At 44.1% G+C, this 11,733-nt stretch overlaps 1 protein-coding gene across 1 annotated transcript in view; it reads right to left on the bottom strand.

Annotated features, from left to right (window-relative positions):
• The window catches only part of LOC121930857 (kielin cysteine rich BMP regulator), an 86,936-nt gene that overhangs the window by 36,472 nt on the left and 38,731 nt on the right, over positions 1–11,733 (bottom strand). Inside the window, exons 18-26 of the mRNA XM_042467793.1 lie at positions 11,547–11,646; positions 9,257–9,342; positions 7,419–7,512; positions 6,574–6,726; positions 5,538–5,644; positions 4,442–4,535; positions 2,350–2,523; positions 1,778–1,860; positions 1,322–1,450 (exon numbers count right to left, since the gene is read on the bottom strand). Coding sequence (XP_042323727.1) covers positions 1,322–1,450; positions 1,778–1,860; positions 2,350–2,523; positions 4,442–4,535; positions 5,538–5,644; positions 6,574–6,726; positions 7,419–7,512; positions 9,257–9,342; positions 11,547–11,646 — 1,020 coding nt within the window. The remainder of the gene's footprint in view (positions 1–1,321; positions 1,451–1,777; positions 1,861–2,349; positions 2,524–4,441; positions 4,536–5,537; positions 5,645–6,573; positions 6,727–7,418; positions 7,513–9,256; positions 9,343–11,546; positions 11,647–11,733) is intronic.

Below are 11,733 nucleotides of genomic sequence, written 5' to 3'. Positions count from 1 at the left end.
ATTTTGGTATCCACGAGGGTCCTGGAACAAAACCCCAAGTAATAATAATAATAATAATAATAATAATAATAATACCTCAGTGTATATAGTGGAACTGAGCATTTATAGATTTTGGTATCCATAGGAGGTCCTGGAACTGAACCCCAGTGGATAACAAGGACCCACTGTAATACTAATACAAATACCCCATGATCTATAATGGGACTTGAACATCCATGGATTTTGATATCCATGTGGGGTCCTGGAACCAAACCCCATCAGATACCAAGGGCCCAGTGTATCAACATGTACAACATATTACACATATTACTAAAAAAAACCCCACACAACTCAATTACACAAATAACATATAGCACCCTAAAACAAAAAACACCATCTTAAACTATACTAAAAACTTATCTTAAAATCTACTATACTACATTACCCCACATCTCCCCTTCACACCACTCTCATTCTAGGAAAGGTAGTCCAAAAAAGTAACTTTTCCACGGTGTTTTTGTTAAGTAGGGTTGTGTTTCTGAGAAATCTAAAATTGCCTGCACACCCGGCTGAGACAGTGACCGCTTTGTTTTCTGATGTTTCCATGTATGCAAACATGGTTTCATGTACAAAAAATTTAAAAATATTGTGTATAAAATGATCTCCAGTCTCTATGTATAAGGGATATATGAAACATAAATGAATTTCATATTTACGCTTTGGTCCCATCTCCAAGATATCTCAGGTATTCCAAAATCCAAAACAAACAAACAAACAAATAAATAAATGTTATGCTTTTCATTTTAATCATTGCTATATACAATATTTTATATTTCAAATATTTAAGTCTGTATTTGATATTGTATTTTAACACACTGCATTCTGTTTTATCAATGCTATCTTGCTCCCTCTTTTATTTAAACTGGTCATTGATCAAAATGAATATATGTAATGATTGTGATGCCTTTGCTTTCTGATGGTTCAATGTACACAACCTTTGTTTCAAGTGCAAAATTATTAAAAATATTATGTATAAAATTAGCTTCAGGCTATGTATATTAGGTGTGTGAAACATATGTATGCGGTATAGAAATATACTTGCTATAATGTCATGCTTAGGCTTGGGTCCCATCTCTGAGATATCTCCTTATGTATATGCAAATATCCCAACATCTGAACAAATTCAAAATCCAAAACACTTTGTGTCCCGAGCATTTTGGGTAAGGGAGACTCAACCTGAATTTCCCTCTCCTGCAATATAATGCCATTCAGGAGACAGAGCTGCCCACCCACCATAGTTAGGAAAAGCAACCAACCAGACCCTCTTTATATCCATCTCTTACAAAACAGGTCTAGTTGGACAGTGCACTTCCATACCTGGACACCGGGGGCAGCACTCTCCAGGCACAGAGAAGGGCTCTGGGCAAAGCAGAGGAAGGCAGCGGCGGGTCAGGCATTGCACATTGCCATTCTATAAAAAGAATATCAGGTGAACAGTCGGACTGGGAGGGTTCCCCAAAGATCATGCAGTCCAGCCCGTTCTCCTTGTCCTTCCCTATGAAAGCCAGTTGGATCGTTCCTGGAAATTACCTGCATCCCAAAGGAGGAAGTGGAGGCATCTTCCCCTCCACCCCTGCTGCCCTGAACACCCAGAGGCCAGATAGTCCAACCCCTTTCCATCTTCTCTTCCTGCAGAGAGCAGGCTGATGTTTTCTGGGAACAGGGGGAATTCATAACCAAATGGGGAGAAAAGCATCAGTCTCTGTCTCCTCTCTCAGCCCACAGTCCCCACACTCACAATGCAGTGGCACTGCCGGCACTTGTCCGTGGGGTGGGGGAACTCGGCTCCATTGGGGTACTCCTTCCCAGCATAGTTGCAGCCTGTGCAGAGAGGGAAGGGTTAATACCACCTGCATTGTTTGGAGGAAAGTATATGGATCGTGAAACAAGCCTATTGGGAACAAGGAGGGAGGTGGGTCTGGGTCCATTCCAGGCACAGGGTCCACTCCACTCCCTGTTCCCTTTTAAGATGGAGTTATGGATCTTTTCATAGCTGCAGGGGCACCTATGACAGAACTAGGCAAGATTCTGAAATGTAAAGTTATATCACTGATTGTTCATGCCATTGTTTCCAATTTCTATGTATGGTTGTGAAAGTTGGACAGTGAAGAAAGCTCAGTAAAAAAAAATTGATTCATTTCAAATTTGACCCCAGCTTGCAAATGCCTGGAAAGTACAATCGACGTTGAACATTTGGGGGGATAGAACCAGAACCAGAACTTGGAAATGGTCCTTTTTGAACTGTAACACCCAGTATCCTAGCTGGCCAGGAATTCTGGAAGCTGCATTTTTTTACAAAAGGGGTCTTACCATTGCAGTTGTTCTGGCAGCAAGAGCCTGGTAAGGGGTGGGCACACAATGCACCTGGGCACTGCCGTTCCTTGCAGCGCAACTCTCCTCCAGTGCACATGCAGGCTTGGCAGGGGTTCAGAGGGTTGTGGATTTCCTCTCCGTCTGGCACCACATGGTTCTCATGAGCACAATCTAAACCAGGCAAGATTGGAGGATGGGAGAGAGAAGAGGTAGGCCAGTCTAGTTAGCAATACACCCCCCATGAACCTAGAAACCTTGTTTGGTCTGATTCACTGGTAGATCGTGGGGACTGAGAAGAGAAAAAGCATATTCCTGCATGGCAGGGAGTTGAACTGGATGGCCATTGTGGTCTCTTCCAACTCTACAATTCTATTATTCAAAGGGAATTGGGAAGCCCTGCCATGTGGAAGGCAGTGGTTAGGTTGGAAAGTAGCTGAATCCAGATAAGATGCAAACCTTGGGCTGGGACTCAGCAGACCAGATGCGGATCTGGTGGATCCAGCCTAAAAGGCCCCTAATCCATCTAAAAACACCAGCTAGAAACTATGCTGTGACTGCCAAGTGACTGGATGGGCCAATGTCTCTCTTACCTGTCACCTCCATCGCATCCTCTCTGAAGACCCCAGCTGTGGCCTGTGACATCAGAAAGGGGTACCTGGCCATGTGGGTGTCCCCAGGTGCCCCATTCCCACTCTTATGAGCCACAGCAGGAGCCTTCAGAGAGGATCTGATGGTGTGACTGGTAAGGGATGTGTGCAATGGTGGATCTGTGGTGTGATGGTGTGTGGATGTGTGAACACTTATCTTTCACTGCACTGGCCCTGGGACTGGCCAGGTGGAAACCATGTGCAGGTATCCTGCCTGTCTATTTAGGCTGTAAGATGATCTTTTTGAAGATAGCAATAGCATTTACATTGCTATACCGCTTCATAATGAACTCAGCACTCCCTAAGCAGTTTACAATCTGTAAGCCACTTGCCCCAAACAAGCTGGGGACTCATTTTACTAACCTGCAAAAGGATGGTAGGCTGAGTCAACATTAGAGCCCTGGGATTGAACTCACAACTTTGTGGCTGCAGGACCAGCATTTAACCACTGTACCACCAAGGCTCTCTATGTGGGGCTTTGGAGGGTGGGCAGAGGGTGGTCCAGCAATGGCTAATAGCCCTAATGGTCACAAGCCACCTCACAGATCAGAGGCAGTATGACTCTCAATGCCTCTTCCAGGTGAAAAGGAGCAGGGAAGGCATATTTTGCTGGAGCCAGTGTGAAGCAAGGATTTGAGTGATGGACTAGGATTCCGGGGGACCCGGGTTCAAATCCCCACTTGGCCATGGGAACACCACTTGGACAATTCAGGCTCAGAAGATGGCAAGGACAGACCCCCTCTGAGTAAATTTTGCACAGAAAACTATGTAATAGGGTTGTGTTAGGGCCACCGTAAGTCAGTGATGGCTTTAAGGTACACAACAACAATAACAACAACAACAACAAAAACTAGCTGGTCCACTGAAGGAACAGGACACTGGGATCACTAAGCTTTAGGTCTAATCTGGCAGCTCCCCACTTAAGATGACTTCGACAATTGAATTATCATCTGTACTATTTCTATTTTCTTTTTAACATTTTAATTTTTAATGGTATTAATTATTAACCAGAGCTGGGACTGCCAGTGGCTTCCATTTTCAGCATAGTGTTAAATTCAATTGGAATTGTAGTCCAAATTTTTTCCACTTAGAAAGTGATGCTGGAAGGATCAGGAGGATCGAGATCAGCACCTGGGATACCTCTGTTTAACACCACAGCTCTCCAAGGTGCTGAACCTCACTTACAAAACAGCTTCAGCATCTTGATGGCTCCTCAATTATTAAACTGTAAAAACTGTAGTGGATCCAAGATCCCACTGATATGGAAGCTACCAAGATGGTTGCGGAGGAAAAGTTGAAAGGACTCTTCATGAGTTATTCATTTGTCTCAGTGCTGAGGGCTTAAGTGGGATGTGAACTGTTCTCATAGATAAATGAAGAGCACATGTGACTCTCTTTTGCACATTTTCTTGGGTGCAGAATTTGGGAAACTAGTGACTCACCTGGGCATTTGGGACAACAGGATCCTGGCTTCTTCTGTGGATGAGGACAGGACACTGGTGGACAAATTGTGGGGGTGCAGCTCACTGTGCCATCCTGCAGCAAAAGTAGGAAGTGTGAGCAGTCCCGCAACCCTAAATAGTTGTCTGTGTTTATGAAAGGATGTCATATTGAGGATGGACCAAGCTTGTTTTCTGCTGCTCCAGAGAGTAGGGCATGGAGCAATGGATGTAAGCGGCAGGAAAAGGGGTTCCTCCTCAACATTAGGAGAAACTTCATCATGGTAAGAGAGCTGTTCAACAGTGGAAGGTGCTGCCTTGAAGAATGGTGGAGTCTCCTTTGGAGGTTTATAACCAGAGGGTGGATGGCCATCTGCCAAAGGGAGGGCTTGGATTGTGTCTTCCCAATGGTAGAAGGGAGCTCGACCAGAGGGCCCCAAGGGGTCTATTTCAACTCTATGACTACTAAATCCATAGATTTGCCCAGCAGTAAATCTTATATGTCTCATCAGGGCTTGGAAAAGTGAGTATTTCAGACCACAGTGGTACACATAAAAAGAACCTTGGGATTATTGTTGATCATAAATTGAACATAAGCCAGCAGCGTGATGCTGCAGCAAAGAAGGAAATGCTATTTTAGAACCATAGTTTCCAAAGGCCCAAATGGCAGGACCAGGTTGAATGGTTTTAAAATTACAGGGGAGCAAATTTCTATTGACTATTAGGACGAATGTCTTGATCATAAGAGTGATCTGACAATGGCACGAATGACTTAGAGAGGTGTTGGGGTCTCCTTCTGTGGACATCTTCAAAAAGAGGCTGGACAGCTACCTGCTGGGGACATTCTAGCATGAGTACCTGCATTCACCAGGGGTTGGATTCATTGGCCTCTGGGGCCCCATCCAACCTTAGGATTCTATTATTCAGCTCACAGTATCCCCAGCCAGGCTGAGGGATTGTGGGAGTTGTAATCCAAAACACTCCCTTTCCAAAGTCCTAGGTTTTGTTCCCTCTCTCCCTCCCTCCTTTTCCCCATCTTCCATTCTCTCCCTCTCTTTCTTTATTTTCTTTAAACATCCATTTTTAAGAATCTCCTCACCGTGCATCGGCAGCTCTGGCAAAGATTATCTGGGTCAAGAAACTCTTGTCCATTGTTGTAAAGCCGCTGGTTGTAGGAACATTGCTGGCATTGTGGGCAGCAGGCACCTGAGAGGAGGAAGAGAAATAAGAGGAAGGGATTGTCTGCATTGACAAAATAAAGCAGCTTCAAACCAAGCTGTGAAGACAATGTACAACGTAAAAACAGGTGGAAATAGAAATGAAGCCACACTCCAGGGCTAATGTCCGAAACAAAAAGAAGCTTCAATGCCCTGCCTTAACATGGAACATGTGCACTATTGTAGAGGCATATAAACATCCCAGCACCAGTATGGGACTGTGGGAAACCAATAATGCAATGGATGTCAAACAGGGCAGGTCTCCAATAATGCAATGGATGTGATGCAAACAAGACAATCCAATGGGGGGCATGGGGTGAACAGGGGCAAAGAGGGCATGTATGGGGGGGCCCTCCATGACTGCATTTTGTCAATGTGTCTCTGGGCACACCAATGCACCAATGCACTGTACAAGCTGGAGCATGTCCAAAGGAAGGAAACAAAAATAGTGAAGAATCTGGAAACAATGAACCCCTAAAAGGAGCCACTTAGGGAGGTGGAGATGTTTAGCCTGGAGAAGAGAAGGTTAAAATGTGATAAAATAACCCTGTTTAAGTATTTGAAAGGGTGTCATATTGAGGATGGAGCAAGCTTGTTTTCTGCTGCTCCAGAGAATAGGACATGCAACAATGGATTCAAACTAGAGGAAAAGTGATTCCAGCTCAAGGCAGCATCTTCCACTTCCACATTAGGAAGAACTTCCTGACAGCGAGAGATGATTGACAGTGGAAGATGCTCCCTCAGATAGTGGTGGAATCTTTGGAGGTCTTTAAGCAGAGGCCGGAAGGCCATCTGTCACAGTGACTGCTTTGATTGTGAGTTCCTGCATGGCAGAATAAGGCTGGATTGGATGGCCCTTCTTCGAGTCTCTTCCAACTCTATGATTCTATGAAATTGGTGAATAAGTGATGCTTTTACCTTGTAGTTGGGCTGGATGTTGGCAAGGAACCGGGGGGCACTGGACAGCACTGCAGACCACCTCCCCCTGTAGACAGACGCAGATACTGCAAGGGTCTCTCTCTGGCTCCCACTCGGTGCCATCTTCAAACTCCACACTGTCCAAAACACAGACTGACCAGGTGCAGAGAGAGAAGCCAGTAACGCATTAAGGCATGCTTTTATCTCGCTACAGCAAAGGAGGACAATGGTCAGAGGTCAAGAAGCTGCATTGACCTCTAAGGAGACCTGGGAGGGCAGAGTGACCAGATGTCATAACTGCAGAGGAGGACCAGGCACCACAGAATGTATGACATTGAAGACAAATGGAGGGAATGACCAAAGAAAAGCTAAAAACACTCATATAAATGTAAAGTCATGCTTCTGAGTCCTGATCAAAATGGAGGATAAACACTACTTTTACTCATTTTACCAACCTATGGATGGATGGAGGGCTGAGTCAACCTGGAGTCCTTGGATTGCACTCACAATGTTGTGACTGCAGGACCAGCATTTAACCACAGTGCCACCAGGGCTTCAGGTAGCATGGGACCCTGGTGGTGTGGTGTAGTGGCTTAAACATTGGACTACAACTCTGGAGACCAGGGTTTGAATCCCTGTTCAGACATGGAAACCCACTAGGTGACCTTGGGCAAATCCTACTCTCTCAGCCTCAGAGGAAGACAAAGGCAAAGCCTTTGAAGAAGTCTTGGCAAGAAAACCCCATGACAGGGTTCCCTAAGGTCAGAAACGACCTGAAGGCACACAACAACAAAGACCGTACAGAACTCCCCTTTCCCTATAAATGGCCTGGGTTCAAGAGTCACCTTTGCAGAATGGGCAGCAGCGCCCTGGCTCTTGGACCGGCTGGGAGCATGGCACTGGAGGACACAACTCTTCATGGCACCGGACGTTCCCATCCTGAGTAAGTGGCAGAGAAGGAAGTCAACAGAGGGATGTCTTAAAATACTATGTGATGTAACAAAAAATTATGGTATTACTAAAGTGTGTGTGTGTGTGTGTGTGTGGGTGGGTGGGTGGAGGGGGTGGTTTTAAGTTTTCATGAGCTGCCCTGAATAGATTTTCTAAATAAATACATCAAGCTGGTGGGGCAAAGTAGGGCTGGCCAGATGTTCTTCAACTGCAACTCCTTGATTTCCTTGCAACAGCTGTGCTGATTAAAGAGTTTATCACATGAAGGAAATTGGGAGTTCATCCTATGAATATGCTGGACAAATCCTGTAATTACATGAAACAATTTCATACTGCATTTACACAAAAACTGCTATTAAAGTGGTCACAAAGAAGCATTAATGTGCATCTTTTGACTTTCAGGATTTCAGCGACAATGCATTACCAATATCACTTTATTTGAGCAATTGCATTTGTGCAATTACTCGCCATTTTCGCTTTATTTGCAGCATGGTTTAAATGCACTTTAATCTCTCTTTAATCTTGAAATTAGTCCCTGTGTGATAAACTCCTAAGAATTAATGGGAACTGCAGCACAGCCCCAGAAAGATCCAGAACCCCAGAAGTAAATGCATAAATAGGAAGACTTTTATTGTGCCTTAATCTTTTAACAGTTAATTATGGTGATATGATAGCCCTATTTAAGTATTTGAAGGGGCTATCACATTGAGGATGGAGCAAGCTTGTTTTCTGCTGCTCCAGAGAATAGGACACAATGGATTCAAGCTATAGAAAAAGAGAGTCCACCTAAATGTTAGGAGGAACTTCCTGGCCCTAAGAGCTGTTCGATAGTGGAACACACTTCCTCGGAGTATAGTGGAGTCTTCTTCTTTGAAGATCTTTAAGCAGAGGCTGGATGGCCATCTGTCGGGAGTGCTTTGAGTGTGAGTTCCTGCATGGATGAATGGGATAGGACTGGATGGCCCTTGGGGTCTCTTCCAGCTCTATGATTCTGAGAATGAAACTGGAGGGTGTCCAAAGGAGGGTGACTAAAATGGTGAAGGGTCTGGAAACCATGAAGCCCTATGAGGAATTACTTAGGGAGCTGGGGATGTTTAGTCTGGAGAAGAGAAGGTTAGGAGGTGCTATGATAGTCCTGTTTAAGTATCTGAAGGGGTGTCATATTGAGGAGGGAGCAAGCTTGTTTTCTGCTGTTCCAGAGATCAGGACCTGGTGCAACAGACCCAGTGGGGTGTAGTGATTTGAGCACTGGACTACGATACTGGATATCAAAGTTTGATTTCCAGATGGAGCTAAAAGAACACCAAACCACTGAGTGACTTTGGGCAAGTCCCTCTCTCGCAGCCTTAGAGGACAGCTATGGCAAATTTGCTCTGAAGAAACTTGCCAAGAAAACCCTATGATAGGTTTGCTTTAGGGTTGCCATAAGTTTAAAAAAATGGCTTGGAGGTACACAACAACAAGAGCCGTTTGGCAGTGGAAGCGATGGCCTCAGAAGGTACAGGCCTTTTGTATTTGGAGGTCTTTTTAAAATATATTGGGCGGCGATCTCTCGGGAGTGATTTAGCGGTGGGTTTCAGCAAGGCAGGGGGGTTACTAGATAGTCTTTTCAGTCCCTCCCAACTCTATGAGAGAAATGGGAGAAAAGGCAGGGCAGATTTAATTTGACCAGTGACATTGTCCGACTGTCAAAGTACAAGTCCATCCACTGACCACTGGCCACTCTACTCACTGCACATGCGCACTGCAGACAGGGCCTCTCCCCAGAAGGTGTGAAGGTCTCTCCGTTGGGATGCAGGTGGCCTTCAAACTCACATACTGGCAGAAAAGGAAGAGAGAAATAGACCGTCAGCAATGGGACATTTAAGTATCTTCTTCCTTCTCTTTTGATGCCAAACCAATTTTGTAACAAGGACATATTCTCATCGAGGTCAGTTTCTCTGTTCCTCTCCTTCTCTCTCCTTTTTTCCATCCCCCTCTCTTTCTCTCTCTCAAAGTTCAGAGAATATTTCCTTATTACTATATTCAGGTTGAGTATCCCTTAATCAAAATTCTTGGACCAGAAATATTTTGGATTTTGGTTTATTATTATCATTATGGATTTTGGATCTCATCTACGTACTGTAATTCTTTTGGATTTTGGATCTCATCTATGTAATGAGATCCCTTGGAGATGGGGCCCAACTCCAAAAACCCTATGAAATTTATGGCATCTCCAGAAGCTGACAGGCAATTTGAAGGCATGCAAACACACACACACACACACACACACACACAAATACCCCAAAGACCAAGGGCTTTCTCTCCTTCTGAAGGATCAGGGGCACACCCTGCCTCCATATCTGTCACCAGACTTCAAGCAGACTTTGTGGGATGGCTTCCTCAAGGATAACTTGATCGCAGCAATTTGTGCCCCAGTCATTTCCTCATTTATATTACTGTGATGTACTCTAGATGGGGCTGCCCTTGAAGACTGACATGGAGGGTGCAGTCAGTTCAATTCATGGCAGCTAGACCCCAGTGGTAGGAAAACCACAGAGAAGCCACATGGCAATGGTTTTGAGTGAACTGACCAGCTGCCAAGTCTCTTGTGGTCTGAATTCAAGGCTCTAGAGATGACATTTAAGGTCCTAAACTCAGCCTAGACATATGATACTTAAAGAAGCGGTTCTCCTGTGTATGTGTGTATGTGTGTACAAGTGTGTCTTTGTGTGTGTATACACCATACCTGTGGATACAGCATACACTATAACTGTCCTGATTTGGCAAGGACAGTTCTGATCAACCCTTTGTTGTCTTACTTTTTTCACCTGCTTTTAAAATATCCCATCTTCTCATTCCTCTTCCCACTTTGCTGCTTTGTCCTCAGCTTACTTCAATGGCTGCAAACCAAGTTGAAAGTAGGAAAGTAATTTGCTCTCCATTAACTCAGTGAGGCATCAGGGAAGAGGAGTGAGCAGAGTGCTTGCCTTCCCAGTAGGTTCAGGCAAAAGCAAACTGCTTGCAACCACTCCGAGTGTATGTGTGTTTCTACATTAATAACTCTTGCCAGCTTGATGACATCTTTATATTGCTTGGCCCCAGACATCCTGGTTTTCATCTGTGAATGGAGGGTATGGAAACATAGAGACGCACGCACTTACACACACACCTCTCCCATCTGGAGCTGTTCTTCGTCTGTGTCTCACTACTGAGAGCAATGCACTAGTGTTGATACAGGAAAGGCCTTCTCCTCCAATTCATCCCCAATTTTTAAAAGAAGATGGGTCTGTTTGTAATATCAGAGGCAGAGGTTCATCATAGGAGAGGAAGCAGGATCATGAGAATAAGCACTAGCAAATATTACTCTACTTAAACACAGCAGCGAGATTAACAATAGCAAAAAGACGGAAATTACAAGACACTCCACAGATTGAAGATAGGATACAAAAAGATAGTGATACAAGAGAAACAGATAGACTAATTTTTATGGTCAACAGCAGATCAATGCAGAAAGTTGAAAGAGAGTGGTCTCCAGTTATGGAAAACTGAAGAAAGGTGGGGAATAAAGAAGAATCTTTTTAAAAACTAACAAAAGAAAAAAGGAAGAAAGCATATAATTCTAAAAACAAACAAACAAACAAAGAGAGAAATAATAGACATCGAGAAACAGAAGGTTTCATCAAAAGTTGAGGTAGCAAATACTGAACTACCTAACAAAAAGATTGATGACTTAACATTAAGGTAAAAGTGGTGAGTTATGATGGAGCGAAGGGGGAGCATAAAGCACATGCTATATTATAATTTGCAGTAATAAGTAATGAGGTTATGAGTATTAGTTGAAATTTTATTTTTTGAGGGGAAATATAGGCTTAGGGGAGAAGGTCTACATTGAAGAAAGAACAATATGGAAGTTAAAGAAGAGAATATATTGACGTAGTAACAACGATGGAAAGGTATGTGATGTAAGCCGCTGCAGTCATTTTATTATATGGAAATTTAAAAAAGAAAAAGGGAAAAAAGCAGAAACAGGATCAACGTACCTTTGCAGGTTGGGCAGCACTGCCCTGAGCGTTTGCCAGGATGGGTGCAGGGAACAGGAGGGCAGTTGGCAGCCAGGTTTTCACATGAGACTTCCCCTGCCTGAGAAACAAGGCAGAAAATTACAGAGTTGTTTCAAAGCAGATCATCCAACCGCACAATAATTCCCCCACGTTTCTCCTTTTAAAA

The sequence above is a fragment of the Sceloporus undulatus genome, chromosome 5 (assembly GCF_019175285.1).
Source record: "Sceloporus undulatus isolate JIND9_A2432 ecotype Alabama chromosome 5, SceUnd_v1.1, whole genome shotgun sequence".
NCBI classification, from domain to species: domain Eukaryota; kingdom Metazoa; phylum Chordata; class Lepidosauria; order Squamata; family Phrynosomatidae; genus Sceloporus; species Sceloporus undulatus.
This window is presented reverse-complemented; position numbering and strand designations above follow the sequence as displayed.